This window comes from Camelus dromedarius, chromosome 13 (assembly GCF_036321535.1).
Source record: "Camelus dromedarius isolate mCamDro1 chromosome 13, mCamDro1.pat, whole genome shotgun sequence".
NCBI classification, from domain to species: domain Eukaryota; kingdom Metazoa; phylum Chordata; class Mammalia; order Artiodactyla; family Camelidae; genus Camelus; species Camelus dromedarius.
The window spans coordinates 49,824,445-49,839,605 of NC_087448.1; the positions used below are offsets into that span (position 1 = coordinate 49,824,445).

The window sequence follows — 15,161 nt, forward strand, 5'->3', positions numbered from 1 at the left end:
TACAGAAAGCAGGAAGAATACCATCTCTAGCACAGGGTGATTTGTGAGAACTAAAGCGTATGTGGAGAAGGGCTCTACAAAATTGCCTAACAGGCAGTGCTATTTTTCACACTTTATTCAAGACTAGAGCAGGTAATGTTTTCTTGGCACAGAGATTAACTTCCAAAGCAGCATCAGGGCACAAAATGTACATATATTCTTCTATCAGTCCCCTCACTTCTCGACAGCTCTCTGTCTCCAATATCCTAGGTTTTCATGGATTATGTACCTTCTATAAATATTATGATACAAACACACATCACAGCTAGTGGCTTTGTATAAGGGAAAAATGATTCAAATTTCTGGTAATTAACATAGTCAAAGTACTTCCTTAATCTGATTAAAAAGAAACTCACTACAGTGCTGGATAACGCGTCCTCCAGTCTTTGAGAGTTCTTCAATCAACAATAAAATGGTATTCCTAATGTGGTGGAGGTGATGACGGTGATGATGATGATGAAAGTAGTTACTATGTTTAAGTACTTCACGTGGCTTATCCCAGTTGACACCACAACACAGTGCTGTTTTGTTGACACTGGCCAGCCAGCTAGGAAGAGGCAGAGCTGAAATCTGAACCCAGGCAATCTGACTCCAGAGTCCACAAGCTCAACCATTTAAAGGATCCTACAGATAAATTATAGTCATAGTACAAGTTTTATCTCAGTTAAATCTTGTGTTTAAAATATATACGTGTTTTTTCTTAATGTACACTGTTAGAGCTACAGCTGAAAATTTTATCTCTGTTGGTTCCAGTAGAAATGAGTGTTTTTGAAGGCGCCCGGCTTTTCTCCTGCACAGCACCCTGAAAAATAGAAAGGTCTAACTAAAATGGTCCTTTCTCCAGACTTCTCCAAGATAATGTCTGAAATTTCTATTGTAAATCCCTGCGGAGCTGATTTAGCTAAATCTAATCTCATTCTAGGTCTTTCGTGACAACTGGCCTTCTTTAGTCTTTGCTCAGATTTTTCTTTTTTCAATCAGGATAAATTACAACTTGGCCATGCATCTCAAAAAAGTAAAATAATCACTGAAAACAATCTTAGTTTTTTTTTTTTTTAGAGTGCCCACTTGAAAAGCTTAATATATTGGGGGGGTGTGTGTGTGTTGCTAGCTAAGTGTGAATAGAATCAATTATGAGATTTAAAAAAAAAAGGTAGATTTTGGGAGGTGTAGTAAATCAGACTGACAAATGTTTTAGACATGCAGATCTTATATAACTCAAAAAATTTAAGTAAAATCATAATTAAAAAGGTAACTCCTGCTTCTAAAAGATGAACTTTGGCAAGAATCTTATACAAGTACAAATCATAGAATTAGTTTAGCTACAACAAAAGCCTTTTCCAAAATGAAAAAGTCACACTAGCTGATCACAGGAAATGACAGAAATTAGAGTGGCTTCAAAAAAACTGAACAACTCCAGATCAAACTGTCAAACCATACTTAACATATTATATTAAAGGTGAATCAATCTCCCAAATTTTTAAAATCCTGAATGACAAGTTTATTGACTTATTTTAGAACAAAGTCAGCCATTCTCAAGTATCGAAGAAAAACTAAGAAAATATAGTTTTTTAAAGCTGAATGAATTTGACTAACTGGTATCCAAGTCATAAGAACTACCTTAATTACCTCACTTATTCAAAACAACTGAGTAACACAGAGTACACAGTGCAACACAACAAACTTTTTCTTGATTTAACCTCAGGTCATGAATACAGCAACTAGCACCTTTATTGCCCACTTCCTTTGTGCTAGGCTCTTACTAAATGCTTTATATAAACATTTAATGCTCATAACCTTGGGAAGGAATTCTTTCACTTTTGGTGGAGGAAATCAAAGCTCAGTGAAATTTAAAATTTGGTCTGAAGTCATACAGCTAGTAAGCGGCTGGGCTAGTTCCCAAGCTCATACTCTGCTTTGATGGCCACATCACACAGACTCTTCATTGACAAGAGGCAGGAAAAGATGAAACAGATAAGCTCACAAATGCATCACCAGTCTTTACCTTGTAACATAACTCTTCTTTCCAAAAAAAGAATTACCCTAATATCGAGAATTTTGATTACTGTGTTAAAAAAAAATCCTGCCTATATTCTAACATATTTAATATGAGTTATATTAGATTTATGAACATTATGGGCATCACTCTGCTATATTCACACTCTAACCATTAGCAGTTTTCTTTTTACTCCACTAATTCAAAGGCCATTATCTTCATCAATTTTCTCTAAATGGTGTTGAAGGTGACCCTGGCTTTGAAAAAAGGGAAAGGCCAGTAACACAGTAACACTATGTTTATATAATGGTTTATCCTTTCTGTGATGTGTGTTAAGTGAAATGGAAAGGAGGTAAAAAATTTTAAGACACTATGTTTATATAACGGCTTATCCTTTCTATGTTGCGTGTTAAGTGAAATGGAAAGGAGGTAAAAAATTTCAAGATCACATAGCTAAACTGAGATACATCAAAGAGGTACTGATTTCCTTATTTATCCAGTAAGACTGCTCTAGGTGACTCAGTACTTTCTGGGAAAATAGAGATTGCTTAATTCTATCCTCAACAAAAAATTGACTAACACAAACCTTGTTGAAAAAGAACCAGTATTCTTTTGAAAGGTACACAGAATGGATAAATACAATGTGGTATTATCCATATAATGGAATATTTTTCAGTAGCAAGAAGAATGAGGTATTGATTCATGCTACAACAGGGATGAACCTTGGAAACACCACGCTAAGTGAAAGCAGTCAGTCATAAGAGATCACATATTGTACGCCACTTATACACAATATCCAGAGTAGTCAAATCCACACAGAGAGAGTAGATTAGTGGTTACCAGGAACTAGGAGTTGGGGAGGAACAGGACATTACTGCTAATGGGTACAGGTTTTTGGGGGGGATGATAAAAATGTTCCAAAGCTGATTATGGTGATGGATGTACAATTCTGTTTATATCCTAAAAACCACTGACTCACATGCTTTAAACAAGTGAATTATATGATATGTAAAATGTTATCTCAATAAAACTGTTTTTAAAAAAAGAAATATATAGGTATATCAGTGACAAAGACTGTCAACTTGTAACTACACTAACAAATTAACTAAAATGAACATTTTCTTTTTGCTAAAGTCATAAATGTAAAGCATAATAATTCTTCTACCGTTTAAATTATTTTTTTTTTTTTACCACTGACATGTTATCAGTGGCTGGCATTATCCAAATACAGTGGTTGAAGGCACGAGCTGGGTTGCAATCCCCAGCTTTAGCATTTACAGGCAAGTTGCCCCCTTCTCTGAGCTCACTTTATTCTTCTATAGAGTGAGAATTAGAATATCTCCTTTGTAAGTTTGCTGTAACAATTAACGAGGATAATCCCTGTAAAGCACAGAGCATAATACACAGGACAAAACGCTAAGTAAATATTAGTTACTAAAATTCACCACTGAATGTTTCTGGAGCCCACCTAGTCCCTGTCCTACACTATGCGATGATCTCATCCATATTCATTTTTAAGACGTTGTCATGGGGCCTCTGTGTGATAGTTGGGGGACACTTAGAAAAAGACTCAGCAACAGGGAGTAAGTTAAATTCCACTCCCCCACCAAAACTCCTGCCTCATAACAACCGTCAGCTTCCTCGCTGCTAATAGTTGGCAGGAAGATAAGCCAGGCCAACCTGGAGGCCACAGGCAGGGTTGTCCCTTCACATAACCTGGAGAGCGCCTCAGGCCTTATGCAAAGTCAGACTTTCCCCCAAGATAATAAGGCTTGTACTGCGGGCATCACGGCTTAATGTCTTTGATGAAGGCCATTCTAAATGTACAGAAAAGAAACAAGAGTTCTCTGTATGTGAGTTTTACAGATGGCCAAACTTTTAATGGATCTGATAAGTCTGCTCTGCCAAGGTTAAGAATGACGATAACAGAAACAGAGAGATCAGTCAACAGAACCTGGAACTGTATGTAAATAACCAGATCCCTTGTGTCCATGCACAGGTTAGCATCATTCCAGCCTCCTGTCCTCCACAAAACTGGTCCTGAACAAGTTACACACAGCACACTATCAGCACAGTCCTTGTACCTCTAACTTTGAGGTACACTTAACCCCTGGCCTAACAGAATTTTACCTTTCCAGCTAAAAAAAATGGCAGGTTGGTGTGATCTGTATTTATCTCGGTCTACAAAATACAATCTCATTCTCAAGATAACAACCGCGTCAAAAACTCCCTCTGCAACTTGAACGAGTCTCCCAAGAAATAGGAAAACTTTAAATTGATACTTATAATTTATAATTTCAATAACAATTTTTAAAAGTTATTTGAGGTGGTTTTCACTAAACACATACAACATAATAGTTCTAAATATATCAGAAAAAAAGACTCCATGAGTATTTGTCTCTGGTCTTGGAATTGTGGCGACATGCCACATTGCCCATGCACTAAGGGAGAATGAGGACAAATAGGTCTCAGAAAAAAAAAACCAAAAACACCATAACAAAGAGCTGTGGGGCAGGATATCACCTCTCATTCAAAGGCCTTCCGATGTAATGAGGATCATAACTGAGTACATACATATCCCACATCATTTTACCAACAGGATTAAGAGAAGGAAGAAAAGTCTTTAAGAGCACTCAACCAATAAATGTATTATAAATTATATTAAAAATGCATGGGGAATACAAAGACGGGAGGAAGAAATCCCTTTCATTTCAAGTAGTTTAGCACTTATCTGGAAAATTAATCATGTATATGTAAGAATTCAACATGGCAAATGTGTGACAATGGCAATAAGTCATTTAGGAATAATAGGATAAAGCTGTTAATTCCTAGAAGGATGATTTTAGGATAAGTTCCTAGAATAAGTAGGCTATGTCCTAAGATCTTGAAAGATGATTAGAACTTAAACAGGTAACAGGTGTGAATGTGGGAAATCAAACAGCGAGGAAGCAAGAAAGCCTTTGGGAAAATCATACAGTTGGCTGACAAAATTAATGTAGTACAAGAAAGAAAAGAGCATGAAACAGTCACACTATGAAGAGCTTCTAATGATAAGTCAAGGTGCTTAGATCAATTATTCAGTTCAGAGAAGTTCATCAGAAGTTTTGGTATGTTCTTTTGTTCTGAAACACTTCCTCTTCTTCATCTGTCAGATAAACTGGATCTTCCTTCAAGATCCAGTTCAAATGTAACTCCCATGTGACGTTGGGTGACACTCTCCCAAAGTCGCAGTGCAGTCAAAGGCTCCTTTCTCTGAATACGCAGCACTCTGTGCAGACCTCTGTTACACTGAGTGGTGATTTCCCAGACACCGCACGAGAATTTCGAAAAGACAGCAAGGCACTGTTTACCCTTTAGCCTCTCAGAATCTGCAGTGTGAGTGAGCCAATTTACACCCTAGGAAGGAAAGTCATAAGACCACCTTTTTATACTGGGAAGGGATTTACAAAAATACTGTTTCACTCTCCCTAGCATGTCACCAAGCTTCTCCCTCGTGAGCTAAGTTTGTTAAGCATAAGTAACTATGATTTGTAAGTAAAAGTTAAGTTCTACTTTTAGAACCAACAACTGAAAAAACACACAGTGTAATAATATACCAAAATTATTAAAAGCATTAAGCTACCAGCTGTTTTTCACTAAATTAACTTCTGGAGTATTTGAGCATATAGTTAAATTTCCTTCTCTAGCTTTCTTCTTATTCTCATACATTGACCAGGCAAACACACCTGTTTAATAAGGTCAACCAAGGCACTCTCAAACAAAAGTATACTGTAATTCAATACTCCCAAAGAAGTACCTTGTTCTCAGCTACAAATAGTCCCACTTTGGAACTAACAGCAAGAATAGACTACTAGATGGTTTGTTGGCATACACACACACACACACACACACACACACACACACACACACACACACACACACACACACACACACACACGTATGAGCATCAACCTGCAACCGCTCCTTTTAGGAACAGCCCCAGGACTGGCTGAGTTCTTTTTTTTCCCCCTAAATGCAAGTACTAGGGATTAACCCAGGAATGTGCTCTATCACTGAACTATACCCACCCTCAGCGCCAACAATATTCATATTTCCTTTCCAATACCCCCTTCCTCATCCCTGCCTGAAGGAGTTCTAAGCAATTCTGAAAAGAGGACTAATTGATATAAGGGAAAATGATCAAGGTGGTGGCAACCACACATTAATGGTGTCAGTTTCCTTCAATGACTACATTAATAACCACAGACCATAACTGAAAACAGGAAACATGTTCTAATCTGGTGCCTTCAAACAGTGATTTTATAAAGAACCAACCAATTAAACCAATACAGGATCATAAAACAGTGCAAATTATTTTAAAGACACAAATACTTTGAAAAGTCAAAATCCCAATAGCACGCCAATTCTAAAATTCATTCAAAATTCTACCACAGTTTTTTTGGGGGAAAGAATGTCTTTTCAGATATCAAATCTATGAAGTGACACCCATGAAAGCAATGGGATAGTGACACAATACGAAACAGGAAAATGCAATAAAATACGCCAGCAAGTTCAAAACTTTAGTCTGTACGTACGGTAATTTAGAAGATAACAAAACAGCAGTCAGTATGGAAATCATAAAACATTCAATAAATGGTGAAAGGCCAATATCCATTTGTGGGAAAGTCATGAGATTCCCATACCTCTATCCCACAAAAATAGATTTCATATGGACTAAGGAGTTAAACTTATAAAACATACTAGAAGAAAATATAAAGAGAATGTTTAAGGGTAAGAAAAGCTTTCCTAAAGAAAAATCACAAAAAAATGGTCAATTTTATGATACAAATATTTAAATTTCAATAGGTCACAAGATATGTAGTTAAAAGACAGTACCAGATTGGGACAAAATATCTGCATCACATGTTACAAAAAGAGAGTTAATTAGAAGGTAACAATACTGTTTTAACACCCATAATATATAAAGAACTCCTACTAGGCAAAAGGATATTTGTAAGTAGTTTAAAGGAAATTCAAATGAACAATAAATAAAGTTAATGGAACAATCATGCAGCCTCATTACTAGTAGTCAAAAAAACCGCAAAATTAAATGGTAAAAAAAGTAATTTTCACCCAAAAGACTGACCAAAAGGATTTCTGTTAGTGATGGTTTGGGAAATACACTGCTAGTGGTAGTAGAAACTGACACAGCTTTTTGAAGAATGATTTGGTAGTATGTTCTGTTTATGCTTTTAGTAAACTCAGTAATTCTACTTTAAAAAATATACTACGGAAATAATCATACAAGTATAAAAAGATACACACACAGAGATGTAATAATGAAATGACAGTGCTCAGTAAATATTAGTCTGTGCCAGGTATAGTTTGAAGAACTTTATATACATCAAGTCATTTAATTTTTACAACAACTTTACTTATAATATCAAGTCTATTATTATCACCCTCATTTTGCAGGTAAGGAAACTAAGGCACAGAGAGGTTAAGGAACTTGCCCAAGGTCACAGAGGTAATAAACAGTGGAGCAAGGATTCAAATCCAGGTGCTCTGACTCCATAATCTGAGCTCTCAGCCACTAAAGATCTATTGCCTCCCACATGAGAATATTCATTTATAACAGCAAAATACTGAGAATAGCCAGTTGTCCATGATCAAAATAAATTATGATCCATCCATCATGTGGAAAAATAAATGATGTAGAGCCAGCAGACATACATTCAAATATTTAAAATACATTAAGTGAAAGTAAGTCATGAAGTAGGTTTAACATTCTTTCACTTGTATCTTAAAAACAACCTCTGTACATAGGTTTGTATATATTTATACTGTTCTTCCGTTTAGGCCTTTACCCAAAAAATTATACATCAAATAGTCAATACCAGTATCTTCTGGGGAGAACAGGATTAGGGAGAGTAGGTGAAAAGAGACCTTCACAATTTACTGTATATATTTTTCTATTAGGTGACTTCTTTTATAATTGGCATGCTATTACATTTATATTTAAAACAAATTTAACAAGCAGGCAACAAACAGGAGAATAGACCCACATCTACTCAATACATAAGATAAGATGTTAATAAGACTGACATTACTAGATCTAACCCCGTGTGAATCAGTTTAGTTTGCTATGCTCCTGGCCACAGATTGAAAAACCCTAAACCTGGCCAGCTGACTACTATACAGTACGATCAGCATACATCCCTGCAAGAACTACATCATTAGTGAGAGTCAGACTGCTCAGGTTCAGCTGCAGCTCCACTATTTACTAGCTGTAGGACTTCTGGTAAGTCACGTAACCTATCTATTCTCTCTCAATTTCCTCACAGTAAAATGGAGATGATGGTATTTGCCCCTTATGTTTAATATGTGTAAAGTCCTTATGATAATATCTGCACAAAGCTAGTATTTATTCATTTAGTTAGATAAAAATAAATAGGAAAATACGTACACATGCATTCTGATGTTAAGCAATGAGTAAATCTCCCTATACAAAGACATTCTGCGAGTTAAACTAAGTGCATCATACATAGTAAGGGTAGGCACTGTCTTGTGAAACTTTTTCTAAGGCTATACAGACATATGTCTGAATACTGCACCAAAACGTAAAATATATTTCTCATGGTCAAAGAGGGTCAAAGCCAGTGCACTGGAGCACACGGGTGAGCGGCTTAGAGCTCCGTCCTCTGCGGCCACAGCCCGAGAACAAACCTCACCACATCAAGTCTGGGATCTTTCATCTTCCAGGGCTGAAGAGTACACACACTGTTTTCAATTCTTAACATTCACAGAAACATCCTATTTTAAAATGATTCAAAACACTTTCTCCTAAAATTTTTATCTTTTCTATTCTCCCTAGATTAAATCTATAAGCTAGTAATACATTTTCAATTGGGAACATGCAATCCTCTCCCTGATACTTTTTTCCTCCCTAGCCAAAGCTCATCTTGATTTTAAGGCACCTTATTCCAAATTCTCATCTTTTGTAGGTTTATTTATAAAAATTTGATTCTGTCACTTTACTCAACAATACAAAGAGCTAAGAAATGACAATGCCCTGCCAAAAGTAAGAATCACCTAGAATAAAAGCATGATACATTCTAATTGGCCTATTAAAAGTTAGGCATTTGAAATTAGGCTTATTTCAGTATATAAATCAGCTTTATTAGACATATTTTAAATCTACCAGACCTCAAAATATTTTTCCCAGTACATTGAATCTAACACACAATTTCTCTCACATCGTGTCTTGTATTTCAAAATAACCCGCTTAAAATGAAGCAAATATAAAGTCCCAGGAATGCCTAGGGAGGAGGGGGGAAGACCAGAATTAACTCAGTTCTTTTCTCAGTATCTCTTGGATCTTTTTTACATTCTAGAAACAGTAATTTGCATATCTTGTATAAATTCAATAAAAGAAAGCCAATTTAGAAATTCTGCAGTTCAAGTCCCTCATTCAACAGATGATGAAATCGAGATCTAGAGAAGTCAAGTAACTTCCTCAGAGTCACATGCTTTGGGCTGAAATGTTGTATGATTATGGGACTGCTAAGACCTTTCCATTCTCATGAAGAAACAGCCCAGGATTATGAACTTTAATTAACCACATCCATTAAAACTGTAATTGCAAGCAACTATTAAAATCAGCAGTCCTACACTATATATAAAAAAAAGTACGTCATGTTATTATGTCATCTAGAACTTTTCAAAGTACTCTGAAATAATTACTTAAGGTATTTACTGCTAAGTCTCATTTTACAGAAAAACAAGCTAACTCCAAAAGTATTACATCCTTGTTAACCACATCAAAGCTCAGGATAAGAGTCTCTCTTAATGAATTAACTAGCACTTAACATGTAAAATCTCATTACCTCCATATTTTAAATATTTAAATGTTTACATTAATAAAGTTTGTCCTACTGCCTTTTAAAGGAAATAATTTTCTGACACAAAGGGAAATATCATCATCGTAAATCTGTTAGAATCTAATTCTCTCTGGGTCTCAGTCATACCTGTTGTTCATCCTCCATGACGTTACTAGCAAATTCAAACACCAGGTCGTTCTGTTGGACAACAGCAGCCATAATAAAGCATTCCCCTTAGATCCACATGAGAAAAATCCCAAGCAGGTTCAAGTATCAGGCAGCAGAATCCAGTGACTAATTCGGGTAAAAAAAACCAAGCTAAGTCTGTGAAGTTACTGTATACCCAGGTTTTCTTTAGGGAAGGTGCTTCAAAATTTTCTTGGTTCACTGAGATTTTACTAAAATAGAGGCAGTTTTTCTGCAATTTTTCTTCTCTAGAACTTCTTGGCCTGAAAAATATAAAGCTTAAGTTAGTTTTGAGAAAGCAATTCATGCCACTTAGAATGTAACATTCACACAGATGGCAGTATCTCCAAAGTACTTTTTTGTTAATGTTTTTAAATAAAATCGACATGACTAGTGAATAGAGAAGTTTTTTTTAATTTAGATATGTATTTTCTTTTAAGATTTCAGTCTTGCTAAGTACATCTCTCATTACTGAAAACGAAGCCATTCTCCCCTTCCCCCGAGGTAAGTTACAAAGTACTGTTTACTAAAAAAAAAAAAATCCACCCAACCATAACTAGGTTTTTGTAATTACAATAAAGGACATATAAACAATCCCCTTCTTTCTACTAACCCAGCAAGCCATACACATAGGAATTGTTACCCCGTGAGTAATTTCATAATGTATATTTTTGCCTTAATAGAAACATTCAGACACTATCCCTGTCAGGCCTAGTATATATAAAGATTTAAAACCTAATACTTTTAAAGTTTAATAAGTACTATTTTAAGAGCTCTTGAAAATAAGCAGAAACTAAAGCCCCCTCGTTCTGTTCTTTAAAAAGGTTTCTGATAAGTAGAACGCTTTACCATGCTTAAGCCTGTCTTCGGTGGCTTCTTTTTTAATGCACTGAAATGTATCCTTATCTCTAGCACAGGCTTGCAAGCAACAGGAAGGAAACAGCACTTGACCACGTCATGGCAAATTAGAACATGCAAAGAACTGCACTTTACAATAGAAAAACAGAAACGCAACTTAAAAGTAAAAACAATTTCCCAGTGGAGGGAGAAAAGCTTTAAAATGTGCCTGCCAAAGACGTTTGCCTATTTAATTTAAAAGAAAAAAAAAAGTTACTACTATGATAAAAGTAAAAGGAAATTTTAATTCAAAAGTTTATCACAATTTTATTAATTTTTTTCATCATACAGTTACAGCCATAAAGATGACATGAAAAGACAGATACAAAAATAATCACACTAAATAATATTTAGCTCTTTGAAACAGCATTTATAAATTTAAAGAGACAAGTTCAGGAATGAAGCTCAACTGGTGAATCAGTTTCCCTGAAAACTTCAATCCAGCCAGTAGGTGCTTGCTAAATCACACACTCATTTTCCTACTTTCCGTAAAGCCAGTTCCCTGTATTTTCCAGACACTAGGGGTCATCGTGGATGATTGATTTCCTTAACTGGAAATCAAAATAATAATAATAGTCAAGAATTCAACTCAGGCGATACTGCTACTCACTAAACTAAATTCTAACCCAGTAGTTTCCCACAGCCACCCACACCACCTCTTTTAATAATGAGTCCAACTTCAACATTGGTAAGTATTTTTAGCACTACTTTTCAGGTAGTTTTTTAACAATGCAACATGTCTAGAATGGGGGAAAGGTACTTTGACCTAAATTGATCACAGGCAGACATATAAACATCAGACATACATACAATATCTTCCTTTACACTCACCCAATTCTTCTATAACAAGGCCGCCTTCTTGGTCCTCCACATATTCTACATTCATTCTTGCCTCCCTTCTCAACTTCTAATATTCCCCATTCCCTGAACACCTCTCCCACTTCTCAGCAGCCATTCGAATCTTTTCCATCATCAAGGCTCAAGTCCCATTTCTTTCACAGAGCTGCCCAACCTCTATGCTTCGACCTACATGGACCTTCAAAATACAGTACATACTGCCCTTACCCCTAAATTAGCACTAACTGTACACTGTCTCACATTTGAAAATTATGCCCCCCTAGTTCAAATGAATACATGTTTCAGTGACTATTTGCAAAGCAGTGTGCCAAGCACCACAATAATTAGAGCAAAACTTCTCTTGATAAGTAACTGTTGTCTAAAATTTCTTCTCTACCTATCATACCAGTACACCAATAATAATAATAGTAATAATAATAATAATAATAATAATAAAAAGAATCATATTAATGACAGACATTGTCTTGAAAATGTATCATTAGATATTTAAGCTCTTCCTATATATATTCTTTATAAAAAATGGCTAATACTTTTAATGACGAGGAAACCATTATTCTAAACTTGAAGAACCACAGTAAGTTAACCAGAATCGAGGGATGTTTCCTGTTACAAAAGTTTCTCTGTAAAAGGTTAGATTCCAAGAGACTATTCCAAATCCCTTTATTCATAAATACAAAGGTGACATGGTACAAATGACCTATGTGAACATATCTATGTAAAGTTTCACTTTCTTTTCCATTGCAATCACATGCTTTTTCTTAGTAACACTTCCACAGTGCTATTGTTCTTTAATAGATGTTTTTAACACAAAAACTCTAATTTTAAAAGATACATGAACTCCAATGTTCACAGCAGCATTATTCACAATTGCCAAGCTATGGGAGTAACCTAAGTGTCCATCAACAGATGAATGGGTACAGGTATGATACACACACACACACACACACACACACACACACACACACACAGAGGAATATTACTCAGCCACAAAAAAGAATGTTGCAATGCCATTTGCAGCAACATAGATGGACTTTGACAGCATTATGCTAAGTGAAATGAGTCAGAGAAAAACAAATACTGTATCATATCACTTATATGTAGAATCTAAAAAATACAACAAACTAGTGAATATAACAAAAAAGAAACAGACTCACAGATACAGAGAACAAACCAGTGGTGGGGGGGCAGGGGAGGGACAATATAGGGGTGGGAGAGTGGGAGGTACAAATATTGACTGTAAGATAGGCTATTGGGATGTATTATACAATTCAGCAAATACAGCCAACATTTTGTAATAACTATAAATGGAATGTAACCTTTAAAAACTGTATAAAAATAAAAAATAAGTATTTTTTAAACCTCCAAAATAAAGACAAGCAATCAACATACCTAAATGTTACAGTACACACTAACCACAGTAATTAATCAATACTGAAATGACAGCCCATGATCACTAAGCCACTTGCTAGGACAGAAAAAGACCCCTTTACTCTGGTGGGTAGCTTTTGTTCATTTCCATACAAAAGTTCATAAACTGAAAACGTATAAGTAAAGGAAAGCTCCAGCATTATTTTATTGGCTTAATTAGGCCTCTGACCCTCTGCCTTCTTTCACTCTGTCCCACTGCTCTTCCTCTTCTCTGAGTAGGTACATAGCCTATGGTGCCAAGATGGTTCTTGGGAAGAACTTTTCTAATTCCTGATCCAGAGGTACCACCCATGCATATTACAGGTACTTAAATAACAAAGCCTCAGCGTATTAAATTTTTTTCAGTAAAAGATGACACTGAACACTTAGATCAATGATTCAATTTTTCATGAGTAAACTGAGCCCCTGTGTCCTAAGTCTCACAGTCTGAAAATATAACAGAATTACAATTAGAATCCTCATCTCCTAAATCAGGACTCTGTCTATGACGACAATACACATATAGCCTCTAAATCTACCCAAATTCTTTATGCTGTAATAGTTCAGAACACAGGTTTCTAAGTAAATAAATGTCAAATGGAGAAAAACAATTTTCCATCTCTAATTCAGCCCCTGATGTCCAAATCTGCTCACTAAACTGTCTGCTAGATAAGTCCACGTCTGTGCCCCTCAGAGTCAGGGTGTCTAAAACATGTCCAAAACAGAACTTATTTTATCCCTCAAATTTGCTCTACTATGGGAAAAAAATGGGTACTCAGGGTAAAGCAGAGGTCTTCTTTTTTTTCTAACAAAATTACACGTTCTTCAGTAAATTTAAAACTTGTTTGAATTTACTAACCATATAATATGCATTACATTCAGGAACATTCTGCTGCATTAATAGTTCCCAAACATCTTTCATTTTCCAAGTGTCATTTAGTCTTTATAAAATAATGAGAAAAAAGTGAAAACTGTTCATTCAAAACAAAGACACAAATAGTTAACTTATTTGCCCAGTTTTGAGAGGTCAGTTAGTTGAGAATCCACCAAATAATAAAAACTCTCCAAGCTGGCTCTCCTATCTTTCAGCTGGGTAAGGACCATATTCTTATTCTTCAGGGAGTCTTGTCAGAGGAATGTCTCATCCATAAGGTTCCTAACCTCTTGTCATCAAACTAAGCTTCAGATTTAAAGTAAAACAGCAGCACAGGCAAAACAGTTAAGACCACAGGCGCTGCAGTCAGACCTCTTGGGTTTGAATCTTCTGCACTGTGACTCTGGACAAGTTACTTACTTGGTGTCAATCTCTTCCTTCTGCAAAATAGGTATAAGTTACAGTTTCCTCATTCTGTAAAATGGGTATAAAAAAAAACACCAAACTCTAGAGTTTTTGTGAAGATGAGATGCATATGTATGTGCAGAATGCCTGGCACATAAATTTTATTCAGTAAACATTATCTTCATTATAGTCTAAGTATAGTGCAAGAGATATGTAACAGGTGCATGCCAGGCAACTAATTATTCCTGAAGTCTCATTTCCATATTCCCTGGGAATCTTCTTCACCACAGCTGTTTGCTAGACTCCAACAAAGAACACTGTAGCCCCATTAACAACAAAAGTATAATTCTATTACAGTGCTCCCAAATTTGGCACCTATTTGGTAAGTCCAGTTGCTTTAAGGTTAGGCCCACACCCTGTCTGGCAAGCTTCCCTTAACACAGAGTTCTATTATAACCCTGTTCCAAACAAAATGAATTTACTGATTGTAAACACAAAACCTACAGCTTCATTACTGGCTACTACAACCAACTCAAACTGTTAATTTTTGTGTAATTTATTATAAAAGACTTCAGGTGTTATAAACTTATGATAGTCAAAATCAGCTTTTAATACTTTTCACTCTTGCTTTCTTAATCCT

General features: G+C 35.7%; 1 protein-coding gene across 4 annotated transcripts in view; it reads right to left on the reverse strand.

The window, feature by feature from the left end:
* The window catches only part of ELF1 (E74 like ETS transcription factor 1), a 91,312-nt gene that overhangs the window by 30,883 nt on the left and 45,268 nt on the right, over positions 1–15,161 (reverse strand). For 3 of the 4 annotated variants that reach the window (XM_031466083.2, XM_031466082.2, XM_010991181.3), the window contains exon 2: positions 10,042–10,343. In XM_031466083.2, the coding sequence (XP_031321943.1) occupies positions 10,042–10,113 (72 nt within the window). In that variant the 5' untranslated portion in view covers positions 10,114–10,343. Of the gene's footprint in view, positions 1–10,041; positions 10,344–10,929; positions 12,273–15,161 lie in introns of those variants that run through there. The other variant, XM_031466084.2, reaches the window with a different exon arrangement.